This window comes from Limanda limanda, chromosome 2 (assembly GCF_963576545.1).
Source record: "Limanda limanda chromosome 2, fLimLim1.1, whole genome shotgun sequence".
Taxonomy (NCBI): domain Eukaryota; kingdom Metazoa; phylum Chordata; class Actinopteri; order Pleuronectiformes; family Pleuronectidae; genus Limanda; species Limanda limanda.
This window is the reverse complement of record NC_083637.1, coordinates 25,140,364-25,156,001: the sequence shown is the minus strand read 5'-3', so window position 1 is coordinate 25,156,001 and position 15,638 is coordinate 25,140,364. Positions and strand designations below refer to the sequence as shown.

Here is a 15,638-nt window from a genome sequence, read left to right as displayed (position 1 = left end):
TCTAAATACAAGACTTCCTGATGCATTAACTGACCCTGAGCCAAATGCCATCACATCAGTTGAAGCCATTAAATTCATTTCTGGCTTTAGTTAGTAAGGTTAATTTAAAGAGGCAGAGTGTCATCTTTTAACAACCCTGTTAAACCTGGCCTTACACATGGCCTAGCATGGTGCATGCAATGCCTTAATATATTGATCAGACTGGAGCTCCTGGATTAACCAGGACCAGATATATAATTGCCCCTCCCCCCCTGTGTAAATTGTTGCCCCTTAATGGCCCCTGATTAAGAGAAACCCCAGGTCTGCCACTGACTGGGACTCACCAGAAAAACTTGATTAAAAACTTACAAAAAAAACCTCCAAATTGGATTTTTCAGACTGACCCAAAAAGACGCTGAACTCAGTGGCAGCAGCTTGAAGAGCAAGTGGCAAGATTCCCACCAGGTTCTGTTCCAGCTGAGCTCCTCTTGTAAATATAAGCTTCATGCCATGATGTATATTTACCAATAAAAGCGACACATGTACATACTGATAAATGTGTGTTTATGGCAAATAAAGTCGTTTGTACTTCACCTGATGTACAAATAAGTTGATCTTTAACTTGGATTCATTCATTTGTTTATTATGAAAACAGTAAAAAGTGCACAATGAATGAAAGAGGAAAGCAGCAAAAACAGCGACAATAATTCAGCATCAGCTGATTTCCTTAATAAAATGATATATGAGTACAGAGTACATTTGTTTATTCTAACCTGCTGCAGGACAGGAAACAGTTTATTAATGCATTTAAATCTAAATCAAAAGAGACATTTATTGAATTGAATCAAAACGACTGCAGAGGAGTCACACATTTGGACACTTGGACAGTTAAAACAAACCAGAAAATGAATGTCAAAATGAAAGTTTGTCGCCAGAAAAAACCTGAGTCTTGCTCCAACAGAACATGAAGAACACGACTGGAATGTGACATGATCTATTAGAAATGATTTGACCAATAGACCAGCACTCGAACACATGTTCACTGAGGCTTGTACATGATTGTTGTCATCGTAACCAAATTCCTCCACAGCCAATGAAAGGCACAGCTGAGACTAGCGAACAATGACAAAATGGTGACATTACACAGACTGCAACCTTGTTCCTCCGTGAATCAGACTTGGGACAGTGACAATCAAACTGAAAATTAATATTAAAGGCAAAAAGGTCAAACAGGAAAATATAAATTCCACATGATGGTTTTTTTTTTTAAAGTACAAAACATAGAAAATATAAGCCCTTTCAACAGTATAAGCCTTTCTCAAATCCCTCGCTCTCTTGGAGTTACCAAGAGTTGGGGAGTAAAAACAAAGTTACACTGTGAGCACACCAAGAAGCACAAATGACCTCACTGCTTCCTCATTTCGTGATTCTACTTCCTGGGAGGTGGAGGGCCTGGAGGAGGAGAGGCAAAAGGGTACGGCGGCTGCCCCATGAAGCCCAATTGCGGGGGCTGTTTCACAGCAAACGGCTGCGCCATGAGGGGCGCCGGCCCCCCTGTTGGCACAGCAGGGGGGGGAGGCTGGCCAAACTGACCTTGTGGCTGACCTGACTGATCCTGACTTCCACTGCCGGCTGATTGGGTGTTGGGACGGGAGTTGTAGCCACTGCTGCCACTGTAACTCTGGTACTGATCTGATCCCGTGTTGAAGCTGTTCCTGCGATCTCCTCTGTCCCTGGAAAAGGAAGAGGAGGAGGAATTGGAGCCGCCTCCATCACGGCTGTTGCGGTTGTCACGACTGAAGCCGCTGCGTCCATCCTTGCTTCCACCGCCGCCCGGACGCATGCGGTGCTCAGACTCTCCGTGGAACATAAGGTTGGGGTTGTTGGAGTTGCCTCCACGGTAACGCATTCTGCCACCTGTCGGACACGATAAATGCAAAACTGTAGATCACGATGTACCCTGTACAACACTCCGCTCCATATACACTTACTTCACATCATATGTGATATGTGTTAATATAAACCATATTGATATTATATATCATTTTATACAATAATATTGTCTTTTGCACACTCTGTCTACATATTCTTACACTCGTAGTATATTATCTATTGTATAGTCAAATACTTATATTTATACCTCTACTATATATCATATTATATCATACTCTCTGTAAATTCTTTGTATATATAAGTCTATATACACATATTTATACATGTGTACATGTTATAATTATTATTATATTACTACTATTATTATTATATATACTGTTGCTGCCATTATTACTATATACTGCTATTATATTGGTATAATTACTATCAAATATAAATATATATTATGTTATATTATATACTATATATACTGTACTATTTTTATATACTGTCTAACAATAACATTACCATCATATCATCAGTGCTATTACCATCATCTTGCCACTGCACCTTTTCTACCTATTTATCTTGTGTTTCTATTTTTTATTCTTTCTACCTCAATTTTTTTTTTTTTATTGTATTGTATTTTATTGTATTCAAATATACCGGCTGCTATGACGACTTAATTTCCCTTCGGCGATGAATAAAGTACTCTATCTATCTATCTATCTATCTATCTATCTATCTATCTATCTATCTATCTATCTATCTATCTATCTATCTATCTATCTATCTATCTATCTATCTATCTATCTATCTATCTATCTATCTATCTATCTTATCCTTATCTAGTCACTTCTATAGGATGATTAACCATTATATATCTCAATTTGAAAACAATCTGTGACGGTTGCTCTTACCGCCTCCACCTCCACCACGGGTGTCCACAAGTTGATGCAGTTTTGGGTTGATGGCCTGTCGAGCCTCCGCCAACACCCGCACCAGGTCTCGGGCCTGCCGCATGTTCCCCGGGGTGAAGAAGGTGTAGGCGGTGCCCTTGTTGGTGCTGCGGGCCGTACGTCCGATGCGGTGGACGTAATCCTCAGAGGAATTTGGGTAATCGTAGTTGATGACGAACTTGATGTCTTCCACGTCTTTGGGACAAAAAAAAAGTGTTTTACAGCAAAGGCGGAAAGGAAAACGATTCTAATCTCATATTCTTGAGAAAGACTTGATCATGATTCAAATCCAAGATCTGATGGATTTTATTTAAACAAATTACAATAAATTATTTCAATTATTACTAAAATAAAAGATATTTTAAATATTTTGGGTCAATTCAAGTCAAAAATCTTAAATAAAGTTACTTACCTGCAAAAATCCCAGGTTTTATTTCATTTACACACTACTTCAGCTTCATAACTGACTTATATCGTGAGCATGATATTGAAGCATAAAGAAAACCTTGTTAAGGCTTAATAATCTCCACACCAACATGATACCTGGTCAAGGTGTGTGAAGACAGTCTGTTTCTCATTACAGGAGATGTGGGGCTCTGACAGCACTGCTGATTAAAACGTCTCCCTCGTCCCCTCCCATCGTGACGGAGTGAGGCTGCTTCATCAACCATGTCCCACTGAGAACCTTTACTTAGCTACAACACGATGGGATGTATAGTGAGCTCATGGAGGAGTTAAGGGAAAGGGGCGGTGAGGTACTTACCCCCTTTATGTCGTTTTTACAAAGGTAGTCAATCCCCCCTTGCTCAGTCCTGGTTCTCAGGGAGGCGCTGAGGGCGAGGGAGAGGACTCATCCCTCACCTTCTACGGACGCCAGCAACGTCAGACGGGAGCAGAACCATTGAACCCCATGACACACACTCACACACACACTCTCACATACCCACTCACACACACAGGGCTGGTTCTGTTGTTCTCTCGCCGCATTGCAGGACCCTCCTCAGACCCTGGCCAGGACTGGATCCAGACGAGCCCGTCTAACTCTCTCTCTCTCTCCCCTGTCTGTCTGCCTCTGTGGGACGGACCGACGGGCAGACATACAGGCACCTTAGGCTGCTCCCAAGGAAGGCTCGTTGGATTTACAAATACGGGGTAGGGGCGATCGTGGTTAGATCTTAGAGGGGCTTAAAGCCCTCTGAAACTAGCCGAGCTTCTAGTTTAGCGTGATCGAGGGGGGCAGTGACGACAGCATAGATTGTTAGAGCTGCCGTGTGCTGCCAAACCCTGAGAGGAGAAGAGGGGAAAAAGAACAAGGATACGGTCATGGGAATTTGGACATGTCAAAGACAATTCAGATATCCCCCCTTCTCACATGTATCCTGCCAACAGCTGCGGTTCAGGCTAACCACAGTAGCCTTCCTGAGGCCTCTGCTGTCATCTTGCACATATGCGTCTACAAAACAGAACACCATCTATCCTTTGGCATGATAATATCACTGGAGCAACTACAGAATCTATGTGTGAAGAAACAGCAACATCATGGGTTAATACTGAGACCATTAAAGGAGACATGAGAAACGATGTGCAGGAGCGTACGCCCCACACACCCCTCCTTTCAGGCAGCGTGCCAAAGAGCCCCGGGTGGAGGAAGCTTTATAACTGCAGTAACAAGAAACAGACTATAAACCAAGTGGACCAGAGGGTCTGCAGCCCCCCCACTGGAGGGCACAGTCCATCAGACTGTCAAGTTGTAATAAAGTGGGGAATCCTTCCACGTAATGTGCTGTACATCACGATTATACTTTCTGTGTTTTTCTCATATTTGATCAACATAATTACTACATATTTTATCCCCTGTAAACTTTGGAAAGTTCACAGTGCCATGTCCTTCATCAGCTTCATCACCTGAAAGTATCCAGCGAAGAAAATTCCACAAGATATACATTTTATTTTATTTGAACTGTGGTTCAATTGTATCTCTATACACTGATCAGCTGCAATATTGAAATGTGTTTTAATATTGTATCCATGGCTTGTTTTTCAGTGAAGTGATTTTCAATCATCTTCCATGGTTTAACAGATCAGCAACAACATTAAAACTAGTTGCCAGTTGTAATGTTGTTCTGATCTTTGCAAATGGAGCAATAGCAGGCTGCTGTCAATGGCTGTTACAACAGCTATATTATTCAGTAATATACTCACCCTCTGTCAGAAATAAATCAGCTTAAAAGAAGTACAGCTGTATGTGAACTTCTGTTATTCTATCATGTGCAATACATTGGTATTCATTGAAAACTAAAAAACAAAGAGGTTAGAGTATCATGTGGGATTATGCAGCATTAAAATGTATGAGAAGAGACGTACCCAGACCACGAGAGGCAACATCAGTAGCAATCAGTATGGGAGCTTTTCCACTACGAAATTCTGTGGAATTCAAAAAAATAATGATTTTAAATATTAGCAAAAATACTTAACTGAAGAGCAAGATCGACACTGTTATCATTCTCCCATCAGACCTCTCAATTCTTAAGACAGTGGCTTCTAAGTCCCTTTAGTAACTGTGGACCTGCACCTCTTGAATTCTTAACCTGACGACTTACAAGCTATAAATACTGTCTCAACATTTAAAGTCAAACTCAAAACCCCCCAAAACAATGTTTGTATAGTTGTTGCAAAATGTGGGGCAATGGCTGTGTGTGTATGTAATTGTATTATGGGTGTGTTTCTATAATGTACATATGCTGCTTTGTTATTGATTTGCCACTGTGCTGCATTTACAGGATGTTTTTTATGTAGATCACGCTGAATTTCTTGGTAATGAAATGACTTCTCTCTAAATAAAGATGTCTTGGTTTGATCAACTAAGTGATTTTACTCCTCCAAACAGATGAACGTAGAAATTAAACAAGAAACTGATCCACAAGTGAAGGACAGAGGAAGCATTTACATTTGATGTGTTCTTACCTGCGAGAACCCAATCTCTTTCTGGCTGGCTCTTGTCTCCATGAATACACATGGCTGGCCATCTAGAACACAAAATCATAATATTAGTGAACACTCTAAATACCTTCTGTCGATCCGTTTTTACTGAATCAGCCTCAAACTGCTGTCATGTTGTTCTCAGTAATTCCTCACCCGTCCCGCCTCATTCTCCTGGTGAGATCATCACAACGCTTCTTGGTCTCCACAAAGATGATGGTTTTGTTTTCCTTTTCAGCCATAATTTCCTCCATGAGCTGAAAAAGTCTGTAAACACACAGAGGCACTTACACAACTGAAAGTATGAGCTCATGTTCTGTAACATTACACCAGTGAGGATCATGACACAGTGGCGGTCAGATATTTGTGCTTATCCTTACTTGTGGTCCTTTTCATTCTCCATGCAGACATCAACTATCTGCAGGATGTTGTGGTTGGCGCTGAGTTCCAGAGCGCCGACATTAATCTGCACAGAGTCCCTCAGGAAGTCCTCAGCAAGCTGCCGAACATCCTTCGGCCATGTAGCACTCCACATCAGCGTCTGTCTGTCGGGCTGAAGGACAGAAACAGAGAAAGTGTCCCTGTGATTGATATGATCAAGATGGTCATTTGGAATTCAGTAGCCATGGTAAGTAACACGTTCTCCTCACCCTGATTTGATCAACAATCTTGCGAATTTGTGGCTCAAAGCCCATGTCCAACATGCGGTCCGCCTCATCCAGCACGAGGTAGGTGCAGCGACGCAGGTTAGTCTTCCCCCCCTCCAGGAAGTCGATGAGACGGCCAGGTGTGGCGATGCAGATCTCAACACCTGTCAAAAAAAGATAAACAGCCATTCCCTGATTGTTTGTTGACTAGTCCATGGACAACTCTGTGTGTGTGAGGTCAGGTGGTCCCAACCTGTTCTGTTCCTGGTAACCAATGTGGCCACAAGTTCCAGGGAAATGCAGCATGTGCTAAAATACCAGGCAACTGCTTTAAATGTCATATCAAAGAGTCGGTCTTCTGCTCTGGTGTGTAATACTTTTTTGCCGTGATTTAAATGGGTTGTTCTTTTTCATTTACAAAGTTAGCAAGTGAGAATTTTTTTTTTCCAAGTTCATAGTTCAAAGTTTCTTTCAGATCTGAGTGTACAGGTTAAAAAATGTACTTGCTGCCATGAGAGGAAAGTCCAAAAGTCTTATTGCTTGGATCATTTATATAGTTTTGTTTTCCTGATAATGTTCCACTGAATTTTTTTGCCAGGCAAATGTTTCTATTTTTCCCACAATGAAAACTGTGTTTGCTTTTGCAATTCATAATTCGACCACTAGCGGATGAAGTGCACCCCTGATCAAGTTAGGACTAGAAGCTTTCAACACATGGTATTTGTTTTCAAGTTATGTAACACCACTGTCATGTCTTCTTTTTTGTAGAAATACATTCTAATTAGCAGAGCTCTTAATTGCCAATGACTTTCTTTATACTCTCATTCTGAGGTGAGAGAATAAAGACGCGGACCAATTGGTCAAGTGCACAACACTCAGCTGGGAGACCATTTACTGGGACTTCCATACAATCACAGCATTGTGTCTTTCCCCACCGAGCACTTAGAGGGGACAAGTATATCGAACAGGATTTTTGAATAATCCATAGAATGTGAACTTCTATAATCATACGCACCCCTCTCGAGGTCTCTTATCTGTGGTCCTTTGGGTGCTCCGCCATAGACGCAGGTGCTTTTGATACGAGAGGTCTTTCCATAGTCGAACGCCACCTGCTGAACCTGCTGAGCCAGCTCTCGGGTCGGGGCCAGCACCAGACACTGAGGTGAGGAGGAGGGAGAGTTTACAGACTGTGTGAAGGCTCATTGATTTACATAAGACTTGTTTTCGTAACACTTACAATCGGTCCATCTCCCCTCTCCAGATAGGCCTGATGGTTGATGTGCACAATAGCAGGGAGGAGATACTGAAGGATCGAGACGACATAAACACAATTTGTTAGACAGTGGGAAAGATGAACCAATTAATTCATCTAAGAAAGGCAGTATTTCCACTTATGTAATCTCAAGTCTGTCACTTTGCAGTTGTACTGCTGTTCCTGATATAGATTTGTTCTTGGCCTTCATTCTAATCTTGTCAAATGTGCTGTTTAAAGATATATATACTATATATAAATGTATTCAAAATAGTGTCATCATCATGCAGTATTATGATCGCCAGGTGTCCTTACAGCCAGTGTCTTTCCAGAGCCAGTCTGAGCGATTCCCACCATGTCCCTGCCGCTCAGGGCCAAAGGGAAGCCCTGGGACTGGATCGCTGTGGGCTCCTTAAAGTTCTGATGTATCAGCACATCCATCACATACTCTACCAGAAGATACAGGAAGTCAATCACACAGCCATACTGTTAGCCATTACATCAGCAGCACCATACACATGTACCCACTAGTTCTCGTAAAACACATTGTACTTAACTTGCTACATTTCTTTTCATTAAAATAGTCTTGTAGTGCCTAGATACCGAACAGCACTGTATATATACTGATGTTTCCCAGTAATTATTTATGAAGACATTTTAATAAGTTTAATGTGAGGTTTACTAACGAGGAAACTGCGCCTGGTGGAAAGCGGTGACAGCTTTTGGACAGCCAGTGCCTCTGATGGTGATCTCCTTCTTCCTGCGATACTCTTCCATGTCAAACTGGAAATGAAACCAAAAGGGGGGAAAAAATATATGCAGACTTTGTTAATACTTGTTAATATTTTTCAGGATATCTTGTGATAGTAGATATAGAATTTACCTGACTAATGCGTTGGATATCAGGGTGTTCAGAATAGAAATTCTTCTCAAACTTTGGCAGCTCGTCCATGTTCCACTTCTTCTTGTGGAGACGCTCTCCTGGATTCCCAAACTTCATGGGTCCTCCTCGACCACCCCCGCCCCCAAACCGTGGCCTGAAGAATGTTGATCAAGACATTAAGACCACCAGAGAATCAGTGTCACTACTGCAGCACTAGCCTTTACCAGGGCAATTGTGTGCTGATCATGTCTATCTGTCTTTTGGGTTTGTCTGACCCAACATTGTTACGGCTGAATCTAAATGCCCAGAAGTCGCTGCACTTACAGACTTGAAGGCTCATAACTGTTCTCTGAATTCATAGGGGATCATAAGAACTTTATGGCTGTGCGTGATTTATTAGAGATCTCTACCAGCCTACAAATGAAAATTACCATAACACAATTTACACAGCCTAAGTAATATTTTACTTTACTTTTTTATATATATATTTATTGGATCTATCAGTAGATTTGTGTAATGATGCATTGATGCTAAATGTCACAAAATTGTTAATAGTGTGTGATGATTTGTGTCTGAGGCAAATGTAATTGTATATTATGTACCTCGGTGTGAATACTTCAAAAGGTATTCACAACTCTTGTGTTTTGTATTTTATGTTTTTAAAACTTTGGTCTATAGAATCTTAACTCAAGCAAAAACATTTTGCAGTCTTGTTTATTTATGATAAGAAAAAAATGTTTCAAGTCAAATATCAGATATATCTTTTGTTTCCCAGAAGTATTCAGCCCCTTAATTCAGTTCATCGTAGAAACAGTTTCAGCTTCCAGTCTCTAGATGTTTTTCACCTCTGGACTTAGTCATATTTTCTCCCTGTAACTCTGTCTGGACTTGAAAGGAAAGTGTTTGTAATTCACCGTCTTCAGGTTTCTCAGTTAAAGGGATATAACTGCAGGAAGTACTACGTCTGGCGAGTGGCTTCTGTTTGTTCATGAGAATTTTGGCTTCTTTTTTGCTTCCCTGACTGGTCTTGGAGGAACCCTGGTGGTTCCAAACCTCTTCGATTTGTTCAGTGATCAAAGCAACTGTGATCCTGGGAACATTCAAAGATTTAGAAGTTCTTTATAGCTTGCTCAGACTTATGCCTTGGCCTAGAGATGGACACCAAACAAGTATAACAGCCATAGTGAAATGAAAACAATACACAATCTGCAGGGCTGTATCAAAAATTGATAAATAAGATATTTTGGGCTTGAATTTCTTTACAACTTGGCCTTTGTCTTCTTGAGTTATTAAGTAATATGATTTATAAATATACTGCATCAATTTCAAATCAAATCTACAATGCAGTAAAGAGTGCAAAAACGAGAAGTGATGGGAATATTTCCCGTAACCACTGCAAATATAACATCCGAGATTAAATTTAGTGTAGAGAAAACCCAGTGAGCTCTCCTATAGCGCCACCATCAGGCCAAATTAAGACTTTCTTAACAACATGACATTTACCCCGGGGTCACATGAGGATAAGTAGGAGGAAAATAATGTTTTTAAAAAAGCTCAGTGGCTTTTAACAGTGTTTACAGTGTTGACAGTGGAAGTAAACAACCAGGTTGGTGCTCGCTCTGCTCTCCCGATAGAAAACACTAGTTAGTAAACAACCCCCCCCGCCCCCCCCCCCCCCCTCTTCTGCGCTGTGTAGACATGATGCAACACAGCCTGGTAAAGAAGTGCGTTGCTTCCATAAGGAGTTACCTGTCTCTCCCGCGGTCTCTGCCCCGGTCTCCATAAGACGAGCCTCCTCTCATGGTGCTGGAATCCTCCTCCGCTGGGCTGGACACGTTCGCTCACTTTGCACGGCGACTTTTAAACGTTTAAGTTCTGTATTTACGTGCAAAATAAAGTTAACAGATACCTGCAAAAAAATACCCGAGGATTCCTCTGATCGTAAAGAGATGTTCAGTGGTGGACTATTCCGCTTAGAAGGACTTTGGTAAACAAATGCTGGATGCGTCACAAGCTGCCTCGCTCCTGTCTTCCCTGCCCTCTTTAGCGACGTAACTCCAGCTAGTAGTTCTACGTAACCTCCCGTCAGTGACGGCGACGCTACGCAAAAATAGTCCACTGAGTGCAAATGGTGAATGTGATTGGCGGAGCTACTCGCGCTTTGTAACAGCTGGCGGCAGTAGTGTGTGTGTGTGTGTGTCACCGAGTGTCTCTTCCGGGGAGACCGCAGAAGAAGAAGAAGTGACCAGGAAGTTCAACTCGTCGGTCGTTCCCTTGGAGCGTGATTGATATGAGATGTTTTTAATGTCTGGAAGAGGAAGTTTCCGCTCTGACATGTTGTCTTGACCTGCGGATTTTTACGGAAGACCTAGTTTTAGGAAATGCCTTTGCTAATTCAGAAGAGAGGGTTAGACCGCTTGAACGCCACAGCGGAACTGTTCGACAAATATCCTCATTTACAGGTTTGTTTACAGGAAGTGCGGCTTCGTTTAGCTCAGCGAGTCATTGACGATCACTTAATGTCAACCTGCATCCACAGAGAAAACGGGCTTCACCACAATGAACCGGATTGGGCGGTGGCGTGTGGTGATAGATGCCAGTCTATCAAAGAACAGATACAACTAAAGTAGTGTAAATAGCAGAAAACGCTAAAATCACTCGAATGTTAAATGTTTGATTATGTTATGATCACAAATGTGGTAAAATGACATTGACCTGCAGGATGACCCTTTATTTATCGTTATATAAAGACATCCAGTGAGACAGCTACTAAACTCAATGCTGAACTCGAATACTAACCAACCAAACAGATCACAAAGTTAAAGATATGCAGTCTGTGTTCATATCTATGAAGTAGCACCACTGTTTACAATTTTGATTTGCAAAAGATTCCTGCCACTGGTGTCAAATCCACAATGACCACAACTAACCCTAACTTTTAATTTGTCAATTCACAGGATGGTGCAAGAGCATTTAGCTCGAGGCCGCTTGTTGATGTCGACCCAAAGTGCCTCCTGTATGTCCAACAGCGAGAGTTCGCTGCAACGACCCCATCAGACGGTGAGTCAGGCTTCATGAGCAGATCATCAACATATAAGGTTGCTATGAAAAAATTTATGAGAAAAGGCCTTAGTCACTTGCATTGGCATTCCACAATCCATCATGGAACAGACATGAACAGTCATGACTCCTCAGTTGTCTTTAATTCATTAAGTTTTGCCACAAATTTAGCCCTTTTTAATAAGGAGCCCTGGTTGGACGAGTTGGACTGTTTGTTTCATGTCGGACTCCCAAAGTGTTCTTCAGCTCCACTGATCTGCATCCTGATTACAACACGTGCTTCTTTCTCCTGTTTTGATCAGATTCTGTTTCGGTCCTTGGATCTGACGACGCCACCACCTGCCATTTGGTTGTTCTGCGACACACTGGTAACGTTGCTTTAGTTTGATTTATTCATCGTGCACTATTCTGCAGGTCTATTTGGTTTTAATAACTAAATAACTTGAATTTTATTGTTTCTCAGGAAGTGGAGCGGTCTGCCTCGCTCACTGTGATGGTTCCAGCACTTGGTCTGAAGTCCCAAACCTGGTGAAGTCTGTCACGTCGCTGAGTAAAGTCAGTAAGGAGGGCAGGTATGAAACACACAGACAAATGTGGTAACAGTTTATATCTCTCAGTTTGAACATTCATTCAAATGTTTTAACATTTCTTTCTTCTCTTCTTTGCCTTCCATTTTATAGACTTGAGCTCCACCTTTTTGGGGGATTCAACGATGAGTCAAAGACTTCCCATAATCTCAGCCTTAACATACTGGGTATAGTCCTTTAAAGATATCTCATATCTCTTTGTAAAAAGTATGGTGGCAGCATATGAACATTGCAAAACTCAAACAGCTCTTTTCCACTTTACAGCAGCGTTTCATAAACAGAAAGAGGATATTCATCTGGAAACATGTTGCATCACAGGTAACATTGATACTTTTTTCATAAAGATAATCATCTATCATTCAGAAGTATCCTTGCAATTCATTCAGTGAACCCTTCTGTTCTCTGTTGTAGAAATGAACGATGTTGTTGTTGATGGGACTCATAGACCGATAGTGTATGGAATAGGTAAGTGATGAAAAGAACAAGAGGCCTGCGATGCTTTAATGGCCCATGACCTCCAATACATTGTGTCTGTTTCTCCAAAGGTGTAAATGTTAAAACAGGGGATCTCTTCCCTTCATCATTCACTCACAAAGGACCTGCAGAGGAGCTGCGAGCAGCACGGACCTTCACTGGAGGACAGGTCATACACAATTTCAATTTCTATGAATAATAATATGGACTCCTCTAGGAAAACAAATCCCCTTTGTGTGAGACAAAAGCATTTTAATTTAGGCTGTAGCTAGTTATTTTTATCATTACGAATGATTAAATATCAATATTTTCCACTTAATTGAATAATCAATCAGTCTATTTCATGGCAGAAGGAAATGGATAATTCTCAGACCCCAAAGAAAAGTCAATGAGTATAAAACCATAAGACATGTAAATTACAAACTTTTAAACAAAGAAAATTTGTAAAGTCTTGCATCTGAGAAGCTGTATAAATATTTGTTTTCATTATTGATAAATAACTTAAAAGATTCATAAATTACAAAATCTGAAGCTCTGTGTTTTTATGGATTAAGTGATTGTTTAATAATTGTTTCAGAGACCATACAGATTCTCTTAAAATAACAAAATGTTAACTGTGCAGTTGTTTAAATATTTGGGGTCAAATATATGAAACACAAAGTAAATTCAAAGATCGTAAATAAAAGCTTCTTTTCCCCGCAGATGGCTGATGTATATGACTCAAGTCGGGGACTTGTAAAAATCGGCCCCTGCGAGTGGTCTTCAAATCTGGATATTGCCTTCTGGTTGTCACAAAATGATGACACAATTTTAAAGGTAAAGATATAAGGAAGTAATTAGCCTCTTAAGTTGTTTTAACCTTTCCATTTTTTTAAATCCTCCTCCAGATTCTATCTTCAGGGGATGTTTTCTTACACAAACTCTTTCTAAGATTAACTCTAGGCGTAAAACAGTGTATGACTCTGGTGTTTCTCTCTCCTGTCCAGTACCTGTCCACTTCTCCGATGGCCGAACCGCCGCACTTCGTCCAGCACATGAAGTCCACCATCCAGTTCCTTTTGGAGCACCCCGACTCCGATAGCCTGTTTCCTGGGGGTCAGCCGCAGCTCTACCACAGGACTGAGGCGGGGGACTGGGAGACGGCTGTCCAGTCATAGAGGCCTGCTCCCATTTCCCCCCTGAACCTCAATCATGAAACCTGACAATTTGTTTTGCCTCTTGGTGCATTGGATACACTGTGACTCTTCCACCCTCTATCCATTTTTTTATTCATCGTGTCTTAACAAGATGGTGACCCCAGGCAGGACCGCGTGTCTGCTAATTGGCTGTCCTGACTTATCTGGCTGGTCCGGGAAAGGAGAAGAATAAGTGATTCTGTTGATGCCTGTTAAAAAGTAAACTTCCAATCTTGTGAGGTAGTTTAAAGTCTGCACCTTACACCTCCTGCTGTGTTGCAGCGTGTAAAGGTCAATGTCCTTCTATGCCTGCTTATCCTGTTTTTTTTGTCTTTTTTCTCAGCCTAAAAACTACGAATGCTGAACTGGGTTCCAAAGTATAAGTTCAGTTTATACTAGTACAGGACAGCCTTGAAAAGTGATGGCCTTCATATTACTGTTTTCAGTTACTGTGGGCAGGAAAAGGGTTGGCACAAAGCAGACGTGAGAGTTGTGAATAGGATCAGAGGATTATATAAACTGTACAATGAGGATTATTTTGCATTCAAATGGTTGCTTTTCAGCTGTTGACATTTCCCACAGGTACCTGAATGCACCAACAAAGATTGTATTCTTGTAACTGTTAGAAAGAAGGAGACAAAGCCAATGGTTATTGAGAATACTACGAGTTTCACGCACGTATATATTTACAAAATTTAAAATATGAAATATACATTTTGCCGCAAATTCCAGCTTATACTTTGGAAAAAAAGACATGATTTGTAGTTAATAGGTTGAAACATGTACATAAAAACATCTGTGTGGCCCTTTAAATCTAGTGCTTGACCTGCTGCTAACAAGTCATTACAGGTGATTTAATTGCAGCATGAACAATTAAAAAATAAAATCATTTTGGCACCTTGTTTAAAACAGTAAAACATTTACAAGTGCTAAACTTCACCCTGAAGCTCTTTCCTCTACTAACGCACCTTCCTGATGAGAGTGAAATGTACGCCATCAATGATCCTGTATACTTGGCTTTGAATGTGTACGTTTGAGAAAATTGCATGTGTAAATGTGTATGTTAATCTCAAAGAAATCATACAGATTCTTTTGAAACATGAACAAATTGAGAACAACATGTTCTGTATAAGGCCTTTTTTATAACATGTTCTACAGAAAGTCGCCCAGTGCTTAGAGCGTTCAGCATGTAGCGTGTGAATGTTCGTACCTGTTACTATATGAATATGACATTTCTGGTTTAACCTGTTTGTGGGAATAGTTGGTGAGTAGATTCTTACAGTTGAGCTTTTGAGGACATGATAATTGGTAAGTGTGGATGGCTCATAGAGATTGAAACCTGATGAAGTGGCTCAGCCGACATGACCAAACAATATCAGTTTATGGTATAGATGCCTCCTTTTTTTTAAGCACACCATATTCAGGCACATTAAATCATATTTTATTCGTACAGCCCATATTCACAAATCCCAGTTTGCCTCAGGGCTTGAAGATCTGAACAAGCTGTGTCCTCCCCTGTCCTTAACCCTTGATGAGGGTGAAGATAAACTACGAAACTTTTTAATAAATATGCAGACACCTCAGACAGAGTCACAACTATGAATGTACTCTCAGCCAGTATGACCTTGTCAAATTGAAAAAAATTCATCTATAGATACATCTATAGTCTTAAAAATCTTGTTCGGGCTGAGCTCGCTTGCAAACGCACTATTAATAATAATAAATATGGAATTATATTCGTTATATTATAGTGGGTTATATTGAGGCTTTA

The 15,638-nt window shown here is 40.9% G+C and overlaps 2 protein-coding genes across 2 annotated transcripts; one reads left to right on the top strand and one right to left on the bottom strand.

Annotated features, from left to right (window-relative positions):
- Positions 1-601: 601 nt before the first annotated feature.
- On the bottom strand, positions 602-10,644 carry LOC133016958 (probable ATP-dependent RNA helicase DDX17). The gene is made up of 13 exons (XM_061083546.1): positions 10,321-10,644; positions 8,572-8,725; positions 8,375-8,471; positions 8,004-8,137; positions 7,674-7,739; positions 7,452-7,593; positions 6,440-6,600; positions 6,170-6,342; positions 5,946-6,056; positions 5,775-5,836; positions 5,175-5,234; positions 2,772-3,005; positions 602-1,896 (listed from the first exon to the last, which is right to left on the bottom strand). The coding sequence occupies exons 1-13, from the start codon at positions 10,371-10,373 to the stop codon at positions 1,409-1,411; spliced, it is 1,935 nt and encodes a 644-aa protein (XP_060939529.1). The 5' UTR covers positions 10,374-10,644; the 3' UTR covers positions 602-1,408.
- Positions 10,645-10,699: 55 nt separating this feature from the next.
- ntan1 (N-terminal asparagine amidase) lies at positions 10,700-14,987 on the top strand. Its single transcript, XM_061083547.1, has 10 exons — positions 10,700-11,033; positions 11,529-11,631; positions 11,934-11,999; positions 12,095-12,203; positions 12,312-12,385; positions 12,483-12,536; positions 12,630-12,683; positions 12,764-12,861; positions 13,395-13,508; positions 13,679-14,987. The coding sequence occupies exons 1-10, from the start codon at positions 10,953-10,955 to the stop codon at positions 13,847-13,849; spliced, it is 924 nt and encodes a 307-aa protein (XP_060939530.1). The 5' UTR covers positions 10,700-10,952; the 3' UTR covers positions 13,850-14,987.
- Positions 14,988-15,638: the final 651 nt, after the last annotated feature.